Here is a 21201-nt window from a genome sequence, read left to right as displayed (position 1 = left end):
CGAAAAAAACCAGGTGGCTGAAATCAACAAAATCCATTCGAGTAACAACAAGGTTAATTGATAGACGCGGCACACGTTTGTATCCGTATGCTCCCGTCGATTCGATGAGGTAGCACTCCGAGGCCTACCTGACTTACAAACGGGCCCTCTTCCCGTTACGAAGAAAGGACCTCGTCCGAATATTGAGGTGGCTGGCGACGGTCGACCTCGATACGGCACAGTTGTTCCAAGGAAATCCAAACAGGGCCCCCCGATTGACTCGGCACTCGTACCAACAGACAGGCCATTGTCTTGAGGTGGATGCAGAAGACGTCGGCGGAATAAGCAAAAAAATGCATGAGCAGGATAAGACAGATCGGATAGTGCAAACGAGAGGATGAACAGGACTCTGAAAATAGCAATGCGTGCTCAGCTCAGACCCGGAGTTTATTCTGCGATGGCCCTGCGACCATTCCTTACTAGCATTAGCGGCAAGCGAAGAGAAGATGACAGACCAACTATTCAGAACTTTATTATCGTTGTCCTGGTCGTTCTGGTCCCGATTGTCGTCGTCTTCATCGTCTTCCACGCCGTTGGTGTATTCGCCGCTGTATTCCTCTCGCCAATATTGATGGCTTACCGTGAACCACGAACCACGACAAGCTAGCTAGCTGTCGGGATGGCCCGCCATTCGTCATCGGCGCAAACCAGGCCCCCCTTCCATACTAACACGGGCTTTTCATGCACGTTGTGAGGCTCTTAGAAAGGCTTCTCAAACTCAATACGAACATGGTATTTGTACGAAGATATATGCGGTTGATAGATTGGTTGAGCCTCAAACACCAGATCCCCTCCAAGTCAATTGAACCAACTACCCGAAATGCAACAGAAAAAAAAAGGTCAAGGTATTTCTATGCAAAACGTCCCATGCAGCCGTACGCCTATTTTTCAGTCAACCTGTCCGTCTCCCCGTTACCCCTGCCATCTCTTGAACGCTCGCGATCCCTGTCATGGTACTCGCTGCTGTCATCATCATCATCCTCGTCGTCTCCTGCAAATGCATCGTACAACTCGCGGCCGCGGGTGCGCTTCTCGCCGTTCAGGCCTTCCGTCTCGTCCTCGTTAAGGAGCTCGAATTCGTAGTTGTCGCGAGGCGCGCTGTTGCGACGCTTCCTGATGTAGAACCAGATGCCGAGAGCAGAGCAAAAGACAGCAATGAGACCGATCGCGCCGTAAACCCAGACGCCGGCCTTGCCGAACGAGGGCAACCACGAGACCCAGTTCGAAGGGCTGGTAGTGCTTGCCGCAGCATCTTCGGTGCCCGTTGGCGCTCCCGTCTCCGCTGGTGTTCCACCCTGCACCTTCGTAGGGCGGTTAGGGTGATCCGAGGGGACGACTGGCTTGTCCGTGGCCGGCGCCGGGTGGGTGATTGAAGTGGTGGCAGCAGGCAGCGTTGTCGTGGCGACCAAGGCGTGATCGTTGTCGTCTTCCTCGGTAGGCATGGGGAGAAGCTTGGCCTTGCTTGCGTCGATGGACTCACCCCAGAGCTTGAGGTGCCAGTCGACGAAAGTACCCTGGTGCTCGTTCTCTTGGGAGTCCTTGACAATGACAGTCCACTTTCCAATGCCAGACTCGCCCCTGGTTACCAGTTAGCACAGCTCTAATCAACTTGACCGATACGAGTCAACTCACCAATGCGCAACACTCATAAACGTCCAGTCAACATATCCGGAACGGGCCGAGTCCATCTTGCGAGTAACGGACAGATGGCTGGTGACGCCTTCGGGACTGATCAGTTCGGCACTCAAATCACCGCGGCGGGTGTGGTTCACGTTCATAGTGACCGTCACATGCTCCACTCTCTCGAGGTTGGCCTCCTTGAGAGCTTCGGCAGTAACCTCAAGATTGACCGCAACACCATCCTTGCCCTGGGGAATAGCCTTGTTGACGTGGACCCACGGGGAGTAGTACCACGCCTGCGGCTTGACGTTCTTCCATGTCTTGGCCTTCTCGACCATGGCCCAGGCGTCAATCTTGCCGTATCCGTATGTGTGACTGAACTTCTTTCCGATCTTTGTCGGCTGCCATTCTCCGTCCTTCTCGTCGATAGGTACGGCGGTGTTCATAGCGAGCCACTGCATGTCTCTCCAGGTCAGGTCAGGGCGGGCTTCGAGAACCAGGGCGTAGACGCCGGCACCCAGCGGGGCGGCAGCAGACGTTCCTCCATGGCCGTTGTAGCAAGCATTCGTGCCAACATCAGTGGTGTGCTGCGACAGTGTTAGCTTTGTTTCATCGCACGAAAGCATCGAGTACGTACAATGGCATCTCCGCTGCCACTGCTGTATGTGACAACGAGCTGAGCAGAGCACTTCTCCGAGTAGTAAGGGTGTTGACCCTTCCTGTCGATAGCGCCCACGGTGATGCTGTAAATGGAATTCGTGTAGCCGTCAAAGTTGCAGTTATCATCATTGGCGGCACCGTTTCCACTGGCAAAAACGTAGATGGATCCCTTTCCGCCACGGCCTTGCTGGATTCCCTTGAGCATCGCACGCTTGATCAGAATGCCGGGCGCGTCCATCGACCGTCCATCGTCAGGGGGTCCCCAGGAGCAGGAGTAGATGTCGTTGTGCTGGTAGTCGTAGGTCATGGCGACAGCTTCGTCGGCGTCCGAGATGAGCTTGCTCAGAATGCGAATACCGGCGATTTTGGATTCGTAGGCGACACCAACGCCGCAGACGTTGTTCCTCGCGGCCGATACTTCACCGGCGCAGCGAGTGCCGTGCTTGTCATCGCTCAGCGTGGGCTTCGGCTCTTCGCGGTGGTCGTTGAAGTCGTAGGAACCGGCGGCGTAGTAGTTGGGCTTCAGGTCGTCGCTGTACATATCGAGGCCGTCATCCACAATGGCGACAGTCGCGTTCTTGCCCGTGATACCCATCTGCCAGACACCGGTGACGTTGATGTCGTGTCCTGGCTGGACGGTGTTGAGCAGATGCCACTGCTCGTTGAAGATGGGGTCGGCGATGTTCAGGGACTGCATGATCTTGTTCATCTGTTGAACCATGCCGGGATCCGCCGTCTCCTGGCGAGCGAAGTTCTTCGGGCCGTGTAGGCGAGGAGGCACTCTCTTCTGCCAGGGCTGGCGAAGCTGCTGCTTTTGCGCCAGGCGGACGCCATCGAGAGGATCAGAACCGCCCAATCCTCGCCTCCTCAACCTCCGTTCCTGCAAGGCAGGCTTGACGATATCGTGCGGCTCCTTTCTCGTGGAGAAGATGTGATGGCCGTCGAGACTGCCGAGCGAGCCCTCGTGGCGCAAACCCAGGCGATCAGCGACTTGACCAGGAGATGTAGACGAATCCAGCTCGAGAACATAGTAGTCGTTCGTCTCGTAGTTTCGAACCGAAGCACCGGCTGCGAGGCCGAGCAGGCCTAGGAGAACCGCGGACAGCTTCATTGCGGGCTAACCGTGGATCCCTCGTAGGGACAGAAGGAATGTGCAGAGAGGGAAGAGCTGAGGACAGATAGGCGTCAGCATCAAGCACCGTAACACAGCCAGAGCTCGGTTGGAGGTGTGTTGCTTCTGAACTAATTGAGTAGGGGGGAAATAATAGACACGATCGTACCTCGATTAGGGGAACAAAGAAGCGGACCGGGGCCGTCTAGGCTGGGGGAGAGAGAGTGGACGTGGAGGACGAGACGTGTTCGAGTCGCAAGTGGCAAGGGCCGCCCTTGAAGATGGCCAAAGCTTTCGCAGTCTTCCCGGCGCGATCTCTGTTTTTTTATCGTAAAACCAAAGCCGGAATTCGCAAGCAGCGCGTGAGGCGAATTCTTGTCGCTGCTTGGCAAGGGCAGATTTGATGGAACTCGCCGGTGATTGTTTGTCGGTTATTACTTAAGAGGCCAGAGTTCACGCGTAGGAAACAGCGGGGAAGCCTCGTTTCATCGTTCGCGGGCACTCAATATGCGATATAGGGGATACGTCGGGACCACGGCGAGCGTTAATGCCAACACGGAAAATAAGGAATGGGAGCTTGGAATGACAATCCAAAAGCGATGATGTTGGTAGCAGCAAAGGAGGAGAAAACCAAAAGGCAGGAAAGGTAAAATGCGAACAAACTATCGATGCTACTCAGGGTAGGAATGAGAAATCCGGAACACAGGACGACCTCTGCTGAGGTAAGATGATGTTTCGTGGCCTTCTCGAAAACGGCAGGAACATAAAGCACTCCCCAATACCACCTACCCTTCACAACTATCCAAAGTACCTTACCTTCCGAGCTCGTCTACTCTGCCTCAAGACGGACCCTGTCTGGACCCCAAGCGTTCCTTTCGTTGCCATTGCTGCAGACAGAGGGATTGCGCTAACGACAAGTCGCGGAATGGTACCTGCACTACAGATCACCGAAAAGGAAGGCAGCGATTCAGGTGCAGCAGAGACCAGTGGTCCACCGCCCACACTGCCGTTTCAATAAAGGCGCAGCCACCATCGAGGCGCCTCATTGGCCACGCCGCGCGGCGAGCATCCTGGGACAGCCACGGGGACAGATTCAGGCTGCTGCAGCGGCGAGTTGCTGCTATTTTTTACACGGGCATTCTTCACCCTGGATCCAAGATATCGCGAAGTACGTACCGTACCACCTGTATTCGTAATGCCGCCTTGCACATGCTGCAACTCCCAATCTCCCACATCATTTAATCGCAAATATCTGCCTTCATCAGGTATATCCGGCGCAAAACACCACCAAGACCATCGTACTCGTACGAAGAACCAAACCCGCCCAATGACAAAATGAAGTCCCAGACAACATGCATCGCCTAAAAGTCTTGGCTGAAGAAAAAGACAAGAAGAGGCCCAAACGCCCAGGAGTCCAGACGTCAAATCATAGGTTCGCGGGCCGGGAAGGGCTGCACATCTTGGTTCCTTGGCGCTTGATACAGTCAACCGTTTCGGAATCGATGCCGTACCTCGAACACCCATCTCATACACACCCGGGTCATAAAACGCTATAACAAGTAGCATTTCGAGCTCACAGTCTTCTTCTTGCTGCCTTAGTCTGAAAAATTTGAACAGTGGTTGTCCAGGCGTCTGTCTCTCTTCTCCGGCAGTCGTCATCCTCAGTATTGTCCTTGTTGCTGTCGCTGTCGCTGTCGTCCGCCATCCCCCAGTGTCTCTATCGTATTACTGGTCTTCTTATTCAGCTCTAGCCTGGAAGGAGGTAATCGCAAGTCCATCATTAATAACATAAGAATAATAAGGCCTTCCATGATGATGTTTGTGTAATATAAAGCTTCCTACTTATCGATCGTCCTGGGTTTCTTGAAACTTTTTCGTTTTCGTCCGGCAACGGCGGCGATTAAACTACGTACCAACACCACCACACAGAAGAATATGTGTGTGTCGTGCATGGTCGTAAACGTCCAGCCAGGTTCCTGAGTCTCAACAATCAGTCAGCCCAGCCCATCCACACATGCATCTTTAGACCGTTTGACACTGCGTCCGGATGAGAAACATTTTTTTTATTCTCTCCCCCGCCATCCATCGGCCATCCCTGTTTCCGCATGAAAAGGACCCTGACTGGAGTGTGTTCGAACGCAGCGCAGTGCGTCGCCAGAACCACCGCGTTCGATTCAAACAAGACGCAGGCGACTGAATAGTAGTACGCCGCGATGGGGTGCCCTGTCAGCAAAACTCTGCTTGGCAAACTCGTCTCCTGTGGTTTGTGTTTCCCAAAGACACGGCTAGAGAATGTTTGATCGCCATGCAGCCACTTCAGTGTTTGCGGGTGCGGGTGCCGTCGTGGTCGTAAGTCAAGCTGCTTCAACTCGTATGTGCTCGTAGTCAGGCAGTGGTAGGCCAGCCTCGACCTTACATATCGATGACTCTTGACAGAAAGGTCTCTCGAGGTGGCCTCAAGCCATCTCTGTTGATATCATAGAGAAAAAAAGTGATATTCGTTATCAGCAGAGTTGCATTGCCTCTTCATAATTAATGTCCAGCCCTCAATGTCGGGGTCCGAAAGGTATCCCAGAACTCCATCTGAATGGCCGGCTCTCATCGCCGGGCTTCTTCAAAGCATTGTTGTCCCGGTGCCATCCGAAGCATTTCCGTATTCCAACATACAACAACCCATTACGCGTAGCTACCTCCCACCCATTGCTTGAATCCATTTTTCTGAGGTCTCGTCGTCAACTTTGACAGTGCTGTCTTTCAACTATTCAGCCAGCCTACGGCCGGGAGGCTCGACGCCAGTGCTGCGAGTGCCCGAAACGCCCTCCTTTTCCATCGCCTTGACATACCCCTCCCAGATCCCAATCACGTCGTCGTAGAACTCAATGTGAGAGTCGGCGAGTCCGCCGAGCTGCTTCTTGAACTCAACCCGCTTGATCCGCTCGAAATCGGCGACTTCCTTCACAACCTCGTCGTCGAAGAGCTCGCTTGTCTTCTTGGCTCGCTCCGCCTCGGTGGTGAGCTTATCGATGCTCATCTCGAGTTTCCGTTGCCGGTCACGGCGCGACTGCTCGTGGTCTACTCCGCGCACATCTTCCAGCTTACGCATGAGCCTTCCGCTAGCACCCGAGAGACCGCCAGAGCCTTGTCCGGACTGGAGCATGTCCCTGTCAGCGGTATTCTTGTTAAGATACTCGGTGAGCTGCTCGTAGTCCACCTGCTTCTGCTCCCGAGCCTTCAGAAGGCTCTTCAGCGCGATGCTGTAGGCTTGCATGTCCCGGAGACTGCCCAGATAATCCTGGTCGGTGACGTCCCTGAGCTTTCTAAGGCCCACCGCGGTGTCCTCGACCGAATTGGCAAAGTGCCTGACCTCGTTCTCGACGCCAGGCTCAAGGGTGATGAGCTTCTGGAACTGCTCTGCCAGGTCCTTGAAATCGAGCTCGAGGTCGGTCTCCCGGCGAGCCACCCTTGCGACCACTTTTTCGATGTGGGCCAGGTCCTCGTCCAGTTTGTCGCTGCGCTCGCGCACCTCGAGAAATCGCTTATCGTGCTTGTGGGCTTTGGTGAAGGCGTTGAGGAAGCTGTCCGTCAGGTTGTCGAAGACACCACTGCTGCCTGCATCGCTGCTCTGCGATCCCCTCGTACTGCGACTGCGCATCGTGGCGTTCCAATCGGGGCTCTCGAGAAAGATGTGTAAGATATCGGCGCGACGAAGGACGGGATGAAGGGAGAGACGGGTCAAGAAGCGCTGGAGAGAATGCGCCCGGCGGTTGGTGAAGTCCGAGCCGAAGCGGTTGCCGCTGACATATTCCATACGCTGCTTGTCGGGGAGAGGAGGGACCGCGGCGGTGGGATATTCTCTGCTCAGTGCCTTATACAAGAAGACGAAATCCGTGAACCGTCGGCGGACGATTGCCTGCGATCGCTGAAAGGTCGCAAATGTGGTCTAGGGAGCAGTGTTAGAGCGCAAATCTCCAGCGGGGACAGCCTTGTAGAACATCGCAACAAAGCCTTTGGATTCCCTTACGTTGGTAGTAATCATGTATGATACAAAGGTGTCTTTGGAGCCATCGTTCTCCTTCAGCGGCTCGGAGACGGTGCATTCCAGCACTTCCTGGCCGGTGGTATCTGCGGCATCGCTGTCAAAGGCTGAATGTCCGTTGCGATCGGCCTCGTCAGAGTTTCTGCCTGCCACTGAGCTAGAGCTCTCAGCAGCAGCGGCTTGCTCCGAGTGCCAGGACACATTGGAGAAGTCGTCGTGATGTTGATCAATAACCGCCATGTCGTCCAGCAGGATGGACGTGGGGTTACGTTATTGTCGTCGTCGGAGTTGTTGGATCGGGTGATGGGGGCCAAGTAGTTCGCTATGGGGTATCGTCGAAATGATTGATAAGCCCAGGTACCGTCGAGTGACCGAGGTCCGAAAACTAGTATATCTCGATTGTCGCAAGAAAGAAGGGATGGCGGAGGGATCGTCTTGTTTGCCGGACAATGGCAGGAAGTGTCGGCGGCAGTGGTGGGGAATGGGTTGGAGCTGCCTGCTGTCGCCCAGCCGTGGTGACCAGCTTGAGTGTAGCTGACCTGATGCGGTTGGGCAGTGCGATAGCGGGGAGTCGTTCAGGTACCCACAGAGGTCCCCTGGAACCGGCGAACGATGAGGTAACTCGCTAGCATCCGGGAAACACCGTCAGACGAAAGGCTATGACGAAGTCAAAGCAGAGAGCAGTGCGACCTTGACAAGGTGCCAGAGCCAGGTCCGGGGCCGCTTTTCTTTTCACTTGACAGCATATGCAATTGCAGCAGCACTGAAGCTCTGGCCACAGTCTTAGCTAGTAGAGATGGGAGGAACCGTTTGGAAAAAAGAATTCGTATGGGGTAAAAATCTACATAAATGGTGGCATCCTACACAACAGCCGCCCGTTATACAGTAGTGGAATCTATTCGGTTTCCTGAGATGGATCTTTCTAGTGACCTGTGCTGTTCCCCTGGGTGTCATGAACCCTCTTTTAGTACACGCTACCCAGCCTTATGCCATACACGTCTAACAAAGAAAAGAAAATGTGCTTGTTTACAGCTGTCGAGCGATCTATTTGTCGCTCTTCTCCGCCTTTTCAATCGTAGCATTCTGGTCTCTCGCCGCCAGCATCTCCTTCTCTGCGTCCTTGGCCTCCTGGGCCTGGCTTGAGGGAGCGGCCTGAGCCTCGGCAGACTGGTTGCTCTCCTCCTTCTCGTCGATGTCGTCAACATCACGAGGAGTGGCAAAGCCGGTGCTGGCATTCTCCTCGTTCTGGCTGTTCTCCTCGTCGATGAGCTCCTGTTGCTCCTTGAGAACCTCGAGACGCTGCTTGTTGGTAGCGGCGCCCTCGGCGTTGTGCACCTCCAGGGAGATCTCGTGGAAGAGCTCATCGGGGATGGAAGAGAGGACGCCAACAAGCGCCTCAACCTGGCTGTGTGCGGGGACTTGGCCGTACATGTAGGCGTTGCTCAGAAGAAGCAGAGTCGAAGGGACACCATCCTTCAATCTCAGGTCCAGCCACTGCTGGAGGTACTCACGCATCCTCGCAGGGGACACGCTCTGCGTGCGGATGCCACGGCTGGCACACGCCATCTGCAGCTCGCCGACGGTCAGACTGTCAACACCCTCGTAGCTGATCTGCCTGTCATCTCTCTTGATCTGGCGCATTCTGTGCCTGACTTGGTAGCGGAGCATGTTGTCCGTACCAAAAGTGTTCAGGTTCATGTACCTGCACATGGAGACCAGCTGGGGTCTTGAGAGGTTGTCGAGAGTGAGGTCGTCCTTGAAGACTTTGCAGACCTTAATGATGTCCTCGTGGGTGGGCGACTCGCCGGAAGAACGAAGCTTCCTGAAGAATGTGGTGAAGGCCTCGCTCCGGGTGGTCGCGGGGGTCAAGGGCAGCCCGGTCTCCTTAAGACTAGATCGGAGGAACTCGCTGACCTCTTTGCGCGTGGCCCTGAGGATGTTGGCTTTGGCGTCCTTGGACTTTTGGCCCTCGTACGTGCTGGGCAGCAGGTTGGGGAAGAGTCGCAGGGCGACGGGGAGGAGCAGTTCGGCGAAAGGAACGATGACGAAAACCGAGAACGGCACCAGGCGACCGAGATCCTGGACGGTGCGGCGCAGTTGCCTGTTCTCCCTTCGGCTGAGTTCGTAACCGGCGGCCATCTTGAGAGCAAGACGAGTGCTGATCCTGACCTCTGCGGCGAGCAGCTTCGTTCCGTCCCAGTAGTGGTGGACCTCCTTCTTGACCTTTTGCCAGAGTGTCAAATCCTCCTTCTTTGCAGCCTCTTTGCTTTCGACATCGGTGTTCTTCGCCGCAGCAAGCTCCGACAACGAGGCGTCGGAGTCGGCCTTGTTGGCGACGGCCTTCTCGGAGGACTTTTCGGATTGAGCCGCATCCTTGGACTCCTGTGTCGCCTTGGATTCCGTCTTGGCCGCCGGCTCCTTGGGGAGAGGTTTCTTAGCCTCCTCGACATTGAAGCCCGGCGGCGGACCGCCCTGGCCGTGGTTGTGATGGTCGGTGCCTAGATGGCGGACGGGAACGAGTAGGGCGATGGCATTTGTTCGACGAGGCAGGTGCCTTGCGTTTCGGCCGAGCACGGCTGGCGAAACACCGAGACTAGACAGCGCACGCGCTGCGGAGAGTTAGAGATGAGGTTCAGAATCGCCCTTCGCCGCAGACCACGGCGATGATCGGGCAGAGAGGCAGACGCAGGAGGTGGGCTTACCGTTGCCCAGGAACGGGTTAGCAATCACCGCCCGACGAGCGACATTTGCTGAGGCGCTCATTATGCAGCCGTGTTTGGGTGGCAAGGAGGTGCACCGAGAAGGTGGGAAAAGTGGGTGTGAATAATCAACAGACTACCGTAGAGCAACGAGCATGGGCGATGTGTTGTGAGTCGGCAGTATACTACAAAATAAGGAACTGTGATGAAGGAGAGGACGGGGAGATGTATGTAGATAATGCGATGCGAAACGACCCAAGAATTCTGGAATGGAGGGCAACCGATCGCATCAAATGGGGTGCTACCACGACTTGTCCCTGGCTTCCGAAACCACCCATTCTGGGGGGGTCCAGGGACTGGATTCAACACGTGCAAGATCACGGGGTTTGCCTCTTTTCGCTCTCGGGGTTCGCTTGCGGCGTTGAAGGTACTGGGACCCCAAGCACGGACGAGGCACCGAAGCCAGCTCCGGGACTCGGTACGTACCGATGAAGGATACGTACACCACTCTTGGGCTGAGCCCGGACCAGACGTCCTCCACTGTTTGGATCATTGGACAGATCCAATTGGTGCGTCTGTCCTATCGCCACATGGGTAGCAAAGAAAGACGACGGCGGTCTCCTGTAGATCGGTGGGTCATCCTGGCCTTAGCTGGCGGTGCAGGCAGCGCTGGCTTGAATCCCGTCTGCTGGCAGCTTATGTTTGGTGAGCTGCGTGGCTGCTTCCACGCTGTTCTGGTTCTCGTCCACCCGGGCTGTGCCTATGCGTGCCTTTCACCCGTGTCGGCGATAGGGGCAGAATAAGCCGGGTGGAACGGCCGGCGGACGCTGCGGCACCACCGTGTACTGTGGATTGCCTGGACCGAAGCCATGTCAGTTGTCGAGACTGACGTGGGCTTTTCAGATGGCGTTGTGTGGAGGCCAGATCGGCGGTATCGGCCTTGCTACTGTATCCGTATGAATGTTTGGATGCCAACTCGGAATAGAAACTTGGCTTCCTTTGACATTTTCCCTCTGGGGCTTGGCTCCTTGGTTGCTGTGAGGTACACACGCTGTTGCAGAGTCATGGCTAGCCCGGAGAGAACGGGATGAGAATGTTCTTATTGACTTTCAAATGTCTCCGGTGCAGATGAGTCGAGGTCAGGGTCCAATACGGTCGAACCGAAACAAGGGCCTACTGACAGGTATATGAGTTCCGAGCATCGTCAACCAATCCGACTTACCAAGCAACCAACTCACCAGTCCAATTGAACGACTTGCAGCCCGGTCGCTAAACGACGCGAGGGTAGGATTGGGCTATTGCGCGATCGGAATGTTATGCGCTGATAATGACGGATATGCAGCCGAAGACCGCCTCAACAAATGCTCCCTAAATTTTTTGGACTCCGCTTGCAACTTTTTTGGTGGGAAGCACACATTCGATCTGAGGGATCTGGGGGATCTGGGGTTCTCTAGCAAAATTGGTCTGCCAGCTGGCAGAGACCGCAGCCATCTGTGTCAACGGCTGCGACATCAAGACCAGGTACGTACCCTCCAAGACCTTACCTCCGTGCGCTATCTTATCCCCAAGATCTCGTCATCAAAAGTGATGACACCACACTGTGCCTATTGCTGGCCTGTGATGTGCCAGGTGTTAGTGTACCCCGGACTTTAGAGGTTGGCACCGTGGCCCTTCAGGGAATCAAGCATCCAATGGTCCAAGACATCCGTCAGGGAAGGCATCGAAGGGTCCAACTATAACTTAGGTTTGGTTGCTCAATGAGGTATCTCCGACCCACCCCGAGGACAACGGGCATTAAGGTGTAGGTAAGCACGTAAGGTAATGGAAGTGAAGCTGTTACATTGGAATAACCTGGAATCCACCCAAAGAAGGCGTCAACGGTTACTGCTCAACCGCGTCGGACCTCAGGGAGAATGGAGATGGAATGCAGCGGGGGGATCCTCCCGCCGTCGGCCACCTACGCAAAGTGCCCACGGTAGTGTCTTGGACGCGCCGCTCAACGCCCATCCGACCATCGACCGATTTCCAAGCATCCCCGTCCGAGTTACCTTACACGCCAATCTCCATCACACTCACTCAACCCCTGCACTCACGCTGCTGCATCCCACCACCGCGGTTCTGCGTCCGCCGCTTCTCCACCCGCCCTGCTCGGCATTCCTGCTGTACCACTACCAGGACCAACTCGAACGCTTTCCATCCACCTTTCTCCGATTTCTCTTTTCTTCCCTTCTTCCACCAGACTTATCCTCACCACTCCGACTTCTCGCTGTAGCCATGGACTTCTCCTAATCTCCTCCCGACCACGATCCCGCTTGGGTCTCGCGATTCCCGACCAGCAACTCTTCCCCCGCACGTCCCGGGGCCAGAGCCAATTCCGCCATCCAATTTCGAAGCTGCTCCAACTTGAACGACTCTCGTCTCCTACTTCGTCCCCCTCACTCCCCTCCACCAAAAGCCCGAGGCACTCAGTCGACCACTTGCGCCGATCAACTGTCAACCCGCCTATACTATGAGACTCCATAAAGCCGCCCGCGTTATTCTCGTCGGAGCTCCCGGTGTTGGAAAAGGAACCCAGTCTGAACGACTCCTTCAGCGCTTCCCGCAGCTCCAATCCATCAGCACGGGAGACCTTCTCCGCAACAATGTCAAGCTCCGGACCCCTCTCGGTAAGTGTCACATGCCGCGCCCGTAACCGCATCGCACATGCTAACCACTATTCACCGTAGGCATCAAGGTCGAGAAGACCATGAAGTCCGGCGGCCTCGTCGCTGACGACTTGATTATGCGCCTGATCTCTAATGAGCTGTATAAGAACGGCTGGCTGCTTAACCGAGGCCGCCCGCAGGTCATGACCCTCGCGTCCTCTGCCGCCACGGTGGACTCCTTCTATGAGGAGCATCTCGACGACTTCGTCACCGCCTCGGGCGCCCTCGACAGCCACGCGCCGCCCGAGGCTTCGGAGGATCCCTCGGCCTCGTTTATTCTCGACGGCTTCCCCCGCACAGCAGTCCAAGCCGCGACTTGCGACAAGCTCATCCCCATCAACCTCGTCGTCTCGCTCAAGACACCATTCCACGTCATCATGGAGCGCATCTCGGGTCGCTGGGTTCACGAGCCCTCCGGCCGCGTGTACAACACTACCTTCAACGCTCCCCTGGTGCCCGGCAAGGACGACATCACCGGGGAGCCCCTTATGCAGCGCCCAGACGACACTGAGGCTGTCTACAGGGAGCGCTTCCGCAAGTTCCAGGAGACTAGTGAGCCATTGCTTGAGCATTATGCCAAGAAGGGCGTTCTCTGGGAGGTCGAGGGCATGAGCAGTGACGACATTAGTCCCCTGCTCTTTGACGAGTTTGAGAAGCGCTTCGTTCACTGAAATGTTTTTGAATATTCATTCCTTTTATTGTTATATCCAAAGGAGTTACAACGTGGTCAAGATACCTCGGGTTGGCCATCAAAGACCCCATGGCCAAAAAAGGGCAGGTCGGGAGGAATGGGTATGAACCCCATGGCACGCGCAGATGTTTCCTGCGGTTTGGTTAAGCGTCTGGTTGGCACTATACATCCTATACGTCCTATACGTCCCTTTACCAATGTACAAACTTTTCATTTTCCCATGAACCATCCCGATGAGCTTCTTGTGCCCAATGTCTAATTCCACCACCACCAGCCAGCGTCAAGAAGCTTCAGCCGCCTACGCATAAATGATGTGCGCGCCAACTCCAGTACCGCAGCACACCTCGGATATCTCGTCCGGGGACATGTAACGCGGTTCGCGGGGAAGGTTCAACTTAGCCATCGGGCGGCAGGGATGCCTTGCTGTCATCCAAACAAGTCAAACCATTGCTACGCAGCGCGCGTTTAATGCGAACGAGGCCCGGACCACCCATCCACCCACCTCCACTCCTCGGCTCTCCGAGCTTCAGTAGAAACCTCGGTTGGTAGGGGCGTCCGTTACGGCGCCGGGAGGTCGCGGCCCGGAAGGCCCATCCGCATCGTGGGCCCCCGACCGGAGTTGTTCGTAGCTCGACATGTCGGCGGGCTCTTGGTCGGTTTCCGAGACGTTTGGAGCTCGTGCACAAAGCACTCTGGGAGACAGTTCTACGCGATCGCTACTTCGCTCTCATTCTGGGGAGCGTTTGCGAGACGTTGAGATGCAGTTTGGGGTGAACCATTAGCTACGTGTTGGAACTGGTGCCCGGCTCTAAAGGAGCTTTTCAGCGATTTACCAATGCGTGTTCTTCGGTTCTTTACTACACTGTTAGCACTTTAGCCCGTGCTATCTCTCAATAAAGTCAAGTGAACATAACTAACAACAGAACTGATGTTGACGAGCTGAAGCTGGCTCAGAAACATTACGTATACTTCATATTGTTGATGGGTGGAACGTTTAGGAGAAATAAATCAAGAATAGCCAAATAACTATTCGATTTCTCCGAACACTTGGAGGAGTTTCTATTGACTTCCCGCACCTTGAGAGACCAACTTTTTCAAATTACTTAAGTACCTTACTCATCTACCTCACGATACATATGTCCATCAAGAAATTTCTCTTACCTCGTCAAATTCGGCAGAGGCATCAGCGAACAGATCACATCATGAGCAGCCCCGACCCGTCTATGCCAGCCCGAGGCGCCACCCCCACCACGGACCACGTCGTCAACAAGCTGAAGAGAGCCCTGGAGAGAGACGATAATGACGACACGGATTCGTTTCGGGCTCTGAAGGTCAGAGCGGTTGATGCTGTCCTGACTGCCATCGATGATCCCAACGTGGCAGTTGGCGACCTTCGGAATATGCTGCGCCGCTATCAACTCCCCCATCTGGACGCTCGTCCAAACAAGCCCCCCTACGACTGGGCCAACGATTTTGACGAAAGGTACAAGTTGAACAAGGCGACTTTTCACAAGCTTACAAAAATCCCCGAGGGAAACGCATTCGCGCGGGGACGTATCGTCTCGGCGGCCGTGATGCTTGCCCCAATGTGGCGGTTGCGAGAAATCTGTAACATGACGGCCAATCACGAAGTCGATTTTGTTCTCGACTGCTACCCGCTAAGGGACGGTCTGGCTGCTCTCTGTGACCTCTGTGAGTTAATTCCTTCAATCTGATGGACGTTGCTAATCCTCATTCAGCTTTGGCTAAGGACAAACCTCGAGAATTGGAATGGTCTGAATCCGATAACGAATATGACGACAGCGACGACGAAGACGACAACTACAAACCTGCATACCATGAGTGGTACGGCATAAGCAAAGAGGAAGTCAGCGCGGAGCGGTCGGCGATAAAAGAAGCCTTCACAAGAGACAAGCACTACGTCATTACCAAAACGCCAGGAACCAAGCCGTGCTACTTGTTCAACCCTTTTCTCAGATCATACTTGAGGAAATTCCGACGAGCGTTGAAAACCGTTTCTCCTATATGGGGGGAAGAGAAGATCGACGGGTATTTGGCCAAACTGACAAAGGAGAACCTCAGCGGACCGTCAAATATGATCTCCGTGAGCCCTCTTGCGAGAGCCTATTGGAAAAAGGGGTGGATTGCGCTGGAGCCGATTCGACAAGAGACTCCGACAAGTCTCAGAGTCCGTTATCACGTCCTGAGAACCACCGGGGATGTCGACTGGAAAATCCGTCATGATATACGAAAGCTTTTGCAGCCAATTCGCGACGAACATGGAGTGGATATCGCACTTTTTGAATATGGCACCTACGAGCATATCTCAGACGGCTTTGAGTTCCTCATTACTGCGGATGATGCTGGAGATCTGCCTGATCTGGAATTGACGAGGCTATGCTGGGAGATTCGCCAGATGGCTTCGATGGCGGGATTTGGGATCAGTGAAGATGGGTTTTATTAGGGAAGCGCGTCGATATAGGACAACTAGTGTCCATCTCCTCTCCTTTTTGGCTTTTTGAGATGATGGGAAGGAAACTACCTGAGGCGTAGACGAGCAACTCAAGGAAACTAATGTTGCCAAAGTAGCTGGGTAATAGAACCTGTAGTCTGGGCTTATGACGTGAAACATTAGCAGGTGATTTTTGTTCAGCCTATGCTTGCAGCCCATGAGATGCAGAATGAAAACATGTGATCTGGTGCCTATCAAGAAACTGCAATTGTTAGTTGGTCCCTGATGCCTCACATTGAAGTGATTATTGTAGACTGGATGTCTTTTATTTCCGATCTGGTTGTCTGATCAACTACAAAGGGCAGGTACGTCCACATCCACGTTCTTTCCGTTATTGCCTTCTCTTTATTATTCCCCCCACCTTCTTGCCCAACGACAGGTACCAATTTTTCCCCTTGGTCTACCTTACCTACCTTACCTCCATATCCATCCTTCTCTGCAGCATACCTTTTTTCCCCCTGTTCCTTCCTTTCTCACCAGACTCAACCACTGCTCGTCGTCGTCCACATAATATCTCTGCACCCCAACACACAATGAGCGACGCAAAACGCCCAATGTACACGGACGATCCGGAGTCCCTTGAGACTATGTTGGTACAGATTTTGGCTACGCCTGCCGAGCCTATTCTTGAGGATGGCGACTTGATCGTCTCTGTCGTCAACACAACTTCCTCCGAAATCAACAACTTGTGCGTCTCGTCCGCCGTTCTGAAGATCGCCTCGCCTGAATTCGCGGCACTGATGGCCATCTCGGAGGCTGCTCGCGAACACAACGTCGTGCCTGTTGCAACGAACCGACCGTTGAACGTTGGTATGCGGTGCATCCTTTCGCTTCTTCACCACACCAATACCGACGAGTACGAAACCATCGACGCTCAACAGCTTTCGAACATCGCCACCGTCAGCTCGATGTTTGGCTTCCACAAGGCTCTTGCTCCCTGGATCTCCCGCTAGTGCCGAGAGATCCACGAGAAGATTGCCGCGGACTGCAACGCTGACGCCTGCGACATTGGCGCCTTCCTGTTGGCCGCTACGAACTTCAAGACAGATGCCGAAGTTGTCAAGATGAGCAAGCTGGCATGTCTGAAGTTGCCGGCTACGTTTGTCGAGATGTGGTCGAACGACGAAGATCTGGCCCAGATCCCGCAGACGCTCGTGGGTAAGATCCCCCGGCCCCGCCCTCTACCATGATTCGTCACTATCGTCGTTTTCCCTCGTCACTGTCATGATGTTATTCCTCTCGTCTCATGAAGTATTACTGACCATCGCAATAGCCAAGCTCACTAATGATATGCAAGCTTCCTTGGGTGCCATCACCAAAGCGCTCTTTTCGTTCGAAGAGCTTGCAAAAGCCCGGGGGGCTTATGACACTCGTCAACAGCTCTGCCTTGGTTGCGGTCGACGACCCCCCGCCAAAGCCAAGAAGTGCAACCCTTGCCACAACCTAGACCTTCTACCCGATGTCTGCACCACGGCTTCGCGCATAGGAAACTACTTCCTTGCCCTTCAAAGACACGGTCTCTGGCCCCCTACGGTGTTGTTCAAGGAAGAGATCTCGCCGTCGGACATCATCAATCGCATCGAAGAGATGGCGCGAGACACCAAGCACACATGCAACGGTGAAGGAAGATGCCCCCTGGTCATCTGCCTGGAGAAACTGCCTCAGACTATCAATGTCGCGGTGGCAGCTTTGGACGAGATGTAGTTCCGACCAAGCGCTACGATGATTCTGTATACACGGACGATGAATGGCAATGAAGGCGATGGCATCAACGGGCTGTATACACGGAGGATGTAGAGAGGAAAGGAGTGATAATGGAGGCAATAGCATCAACAGAAGGGACCATGACATGATCGGAAGAGGAAGAGCACCGAGAGACGTACAACGCAGAATGTGTTAGGATTGTTTGCTAGTCAGATTCCTGGGTATCCCCCAACGCCATACAGAAAAGTTCTTGATTTTCCCCATCAACGCCTGAAGTTCTCCAATGCGTTCGTATCATACAGCCTTGTGCTTTTGTAGATCAGAGCTCCTGCTCAGGAACCCACTCCATGTCGTTGTCCACGAACTTGTGACTAGTCGAGTGGTTAGCATCCTCGCCATATCCTCTCACCAAAACAGCAAACTTACTTCTTGATCTCCTTGTTGATCAACACCTCCTCCCCGTACTCCGCCAAAAGCATGTCCTTGTACTTGAACGGGATCTTGGTCCTCACGCCCTCGAACGTCGTCTCGAGCAGCGGGTACAGGTACGTATCCCGGAACTCGTGCCCGTCCTTGGTCGCCAGCACGCCCTCGCCCTGCGCGTGGCCCTCAGCATACCGCACCGCCGTGACGTCGACGAACACCCCGTTCTCCATGTCGATCCAGCGCGCGTCCACCGCGTCGGAGCCGTCGACCGCAGCCCCGCTCACGTAGGCCGGGTTGACCTCGAGCTGGAACTCGCGGCCGCCGGGGACCCTGGGGTACTTGTAGTACCAGGTGGTCATGTTGTAGTAGGCGGCGAGGAACTTGATGCCGTTCTCGGACAGCTGGGCCGCGGGGCGCACGTCCCAGGGGAGGACCTGCTTGTTCCACCACCAGCCCAGCAGCGCGTTGTGGGCTAGCCAGGTCTGCACGCCCAGGTCGCGCAGCGTGGACAGGTAGGTCTGGACCAGGACCTTGACGGCGTCGCGCTCCGCCGTCGCGTTGAGCGGCTTGGTTGCGAAGCGAGGGTCGTAGTGGGCGGAGAAACTGGATTTAGAGTCAGTGCGTGTGCGATTGAGTAGAGGTTTGGGGGGAGAATTGACCTCGACTCGGGGAAGTATCCCGCGGCGGGCTGTTCCCGGGACTCGTCGGTGCGCGTCACGGCGGCGGCGGCGCCGGGGCTCGGGATTTTTGAGGTCGGGTCTTGGATCGGTGTGGCTTGGGCGAGGGCGAAGCCGACGCCGATCGTCGAAAGCAGGCGTCCGAGCTGCATCTTTTTGTCTCCAATTTCTCAGGGGAAATCACCAATTCGTGGAGGTGAAAGTTCTGGGAAAGCAAGCAGGCAAAAACAGCGGCTTTTGTTGGGACTACGCGGTGGCCGGGTTTGCTTATATCCTCCCCTGCCTGGCTAGGCGTAACGTCATCGAAGGTCGTAATAAAAGGATTGGGAAAACGCGGCGCCCACACCCGGATCTTTCGGCAAGTTGGAAACAGCAGAGCTGACCTGAACAGAGGGAGATTTGACGTTTGCCCCAAGACAAAGAAGAGTGGTATAAATAAAACAGTTTGCGATTGATGCTACGCTGTACCAACCAACAAACAAATAAGCGCCATGAGGGAGGTATTGGGGGAGGGGACCAACGAGTTATCATATATCCAAGCGCTGTACAACCAACAACCAACAAACAGACCCCCAAATGAACCGATGCGTCTTCCCGGGTGGATTGGGGGAGGGGGACAGAACCCCCACGAACATGAGAATACTACCTATTAGAGGAGGGCTGCGTAATTCGACCGGCCCTGTCGAAAGTGGCATTGCTAGGGGAGAGCTTAGCCCTTCCGGATCGCGAACCGCCCTACCCAACGGGCGGCAAGCTTCACAATTCGCGGCTGGGAGCCCCCACAGCACGGCATTGCGACCAACAGCCGGTGGCTCCTTAGTGGGCCGGAGTGTGCCGTCCCCGCCTCAGGAAGGGGGGAAGGGGTCGTCGTCGTCGGCTGGGCCGCGTCATTATCCGCTGTTAAAGGTATTTTAGCACAACTAGCACTGCCGTCAGTCCCGCTTCCCGCACTAATGATATCGCGGGCGACACCTTGTCGGAGCATTTCTGTTCGGCCGTGGGGTTGTGGGCGCCCACATCCCGATGGCGACGACGTTTTTTTGTTCGATGCTTGGGCATGCTGCGCGCGGCCGGTGCGATGACGAGAATGACTCTACTTTGTGGGACCCAAAAAGGACGGTGTTATGCTCGCCCCGAAGTTCTGGGACTGGTGTATTCGTAAGACGAACTTTAGATCGTCTGAATTTGAGGAATCGCGGTTGTTTTCCGTTGATGGCGGAACGGATGTCGTGTCTCCCGGGCTCGGGAACGGCGTGCGACGGCGGGAGATGAGATCATCTAGACCGAGCAATTCGGGACAGAAGTCTGTTTTGCTGGATGGACGAAAGTGTCTGATGAACTCGTTTGACGACCGTGCTAGTGCGGACGGCGTTCACACGTCGTTTCGTTGTGACCCAGTAACCATGGCGATGGCCTGATGAGCGATACTCTTGTCATCGTCGAAGGTGATAGTATTGTTAATACCACCGAAATCAATCCAGACAGTGTCGAAATCTTCATTCTCCTGCTGGGTTCCCTCGACCGGAGGAGTCATGGAGTCTGCCGTGGCGATGTACCAGAAAATAATCTTGAGAACGCCGTCTGTGACACGCTGAGATACGGCGATGGGCTCTGTGATGGGACGCCGGCTGTCGCCAGTGGCTAGGGTCGACATGTGCATCGCAGTGAGCCTGGCTCTGATCCCGGTTTCCTCAAACGTCTCTCGCTCTGCTGCTTCCTCGAGAGATTCGCCAATATCCTTGCGGCCTTTGGGGAGCATGCACTCGCCCGTTGGGCGGTCACGGATGAGGAGGACCTTCGATCTGTTGACGTCGATGGTTACGGTGCCGCAGCTGATGACGAATTGGCCGGAGAGGGCTAAGCTTCTGGTGACGCATGCCATGTTGGAGCTTGAGTTGTTTGGACTGTGATTGAGAGAAAAAAGACGCAAAGTCCTACAAGTAAGTCGCCCTTGAGCCGGACTCCTAGCAGAAACAAAGTCGGCAGAAAATTGTGTCTTGGTTTTGGCTGCCTAATTTCGGCTTGCTTACGGGAAGGTGCATACCTAAGGTGCTTACCGATCGTGGCCGCAGAGGTATCGTGGTGCTGGGCCTTGATTTTCCCGTTCTTTATGCTGGCCAGGAAAACCGTTGCCAAGCTCAAGATCGGGACCTTGTTCGTAGTGCCTCCGATCTTAAATACTACCGGACCTTACGGATAACGTTAGCGCTTCCACCGGCGCGGCGCTCAACGGGCGGCGTCTCCTCTAGGCCGGTCGCCGGTCTGGGCCCTCCGGAAGGAAGCGAAGGAGGGCCCACCTCAAGCGCCGAGCCGTCAGCGAA

General features: G+C 55.0%; 8 protein-coding genes across 8 annotated transcripts; 3 read left to right on the top strand and 5 right to left on the bottom strand.

The window, feature by feature from the left end:
* Positions 1–920: 920 nt before the first annotated feature.
* Positions 921–3430, bottom strand: CkaCkLH20_06639 (subtilase; the record flags this gene model as incomplete). Its single annotated transcript, XM_038889356.1, has 3 exons — positions 921–1617; positions 1672–2246; positions 2297–3430. 3 exons carry the CDS (start codon positions 3428–3430, stop codon positions 921–923), a joined length of 2406 nt encoding a protein of 801 aa, XP_038745168.1.
* Positions 3431–6188: 2758 nt separating this feature from the next.
* On the bottom strand, positions 6189–7706 carry CkaCkLH20_06638 (vacuolar targeting protein; the record flags this gene model as incomplete). The annotated part of the gene is made up of 2 exons (XM_038889355.1): positions 6189–7370; positions 7452–7706. 2 exons carry the CDS (start codon positions 7704–7706, stop codon positions 6189–6191), a joined length of 1437 nt encoding a protein of 478 aa, XP_038745167.1.
* An 804-nt stretch (positions 7707–8510) lies between these two features.
* CkaCkLH20_06637 (mrs7 family protein) lies at positions 8511–10229 on the bottom strand (the record flags this gene model as incomplete). The annotated part of the gene is made up of 2 exons (XM_038889354.1): positions 8511–10075; positions 10169–10229. The coding sequence occupies 2 exons, from the start codon at positions 10227–10229 to the stop codon at positions 8511–8513; spliced, it is 1626 nt and encodes a 541-aa protein (XP_038745166.1).
* Positions 10230–12674: 2445 nt separating this feature from the next.
* Positions 12675–13541, top strand: CkaCkLH20_06636 (adenylate kinase; the record flags this gene model as incomplete). Its single annotated transcript, XM_038889353.1, has 2 exons — positions 12675–12831; positions 12892–13541. 2 exons carry the CDS (start codon positions 12675–12677, stop codon positions 13539–13541), a joined length of 807 nt encoding a protein of 268 aa, XP_038745165.1.
* Positions 13542–14763: 1222 nt separating this feature from the next.
* CkaCkLH20_06635 (uncharacterized protein) lies at positions 14764–16025 on the top strand (the record flags this gene model as incomplete). The annotated part of the gene is made up of 2 exons (XM_038889352.1): positions 14764–15253; positions 15301–16025. The coding sequence occupies 2 exons, from the start codon at positions 14764–14766 to the stop codon at positions 16023–16025; spliced, it is 1215 nt and encodes a 404-aa protein (XP_038745164.1).
* A 581-nt stretch (positions 16026–16606) lies between these two features.
* On the top strand, positions 16607–17777 carry CkaCkLH20_06634 (uncharacterized protein; the record flags this gene model as incomplete). Its single annotated transcript, XM_038889351.1, has 3 exons — positions 16607–16972; positions 17027–17231; positions 17347–17777. The coding sequence occupies 3 exons, from the start codon at positions 16607–16609 to the stop codon at positions 17775–17777; spliced, it is 1002 nt and encodes a 333-aa protein (XP_038745163.1).
* A 319-nt stretch (positions 17778–18096) lies between these two features.
* CkaCkLH20_06633 (uncharacterized protein) lies at positions 18097–19032 on the bottom strand (the record flags this gene model as incomplete). Its single annotated transcript, XM_038889350.1, has 3 exons — positions 18097–18148; positions 18204–18806; positions 18863–19032. 3 exons carry the CDS (start codon positions 19030–19032, stop codon positions 18097–18099), a joined length of 825 nt encoding a protein of 274 aa, XP_038745162.1.
* Positions 19033–20252: 1220 nt separating this feature from the next.
* CkaCkLH20_06632 (uncharacterized protein) lies at positions 20253–20762 on the bottom strand (the record flags this gene model as incomplete). The annotated part of the gene is made up of 1 exon (XM_038889349.1): positions 20253–20762. One exon carries the CDS (start codon positions 20760–20762, stop codon positions 20253–20255), a length of 510 nt encoding a protein of 169 aa, XP_038745161.1.
* Between the last annotated feature and the right edge of the window lie 439 nt (positions 20763–21201).

The sequence above is a fragment of the Colletotrichum karsti genome, assembly GCF_011947395.1.
Source record: "Colletotrichum karsti strain CkLH20 chromosome Unknown Scaffold20, whole genome shotgun sequence".
NCBI lineage: Eukaryota > Fungi > Ascomycota > Sordariomycetes > Glomerellales > Glomerellaceae > Colletotrichum > Colletotrichum karsti.
Note: the sequence above shows the minus strand (reverse complement) of the source record. Positions and strands in the feature narration are given on the sequence as shown.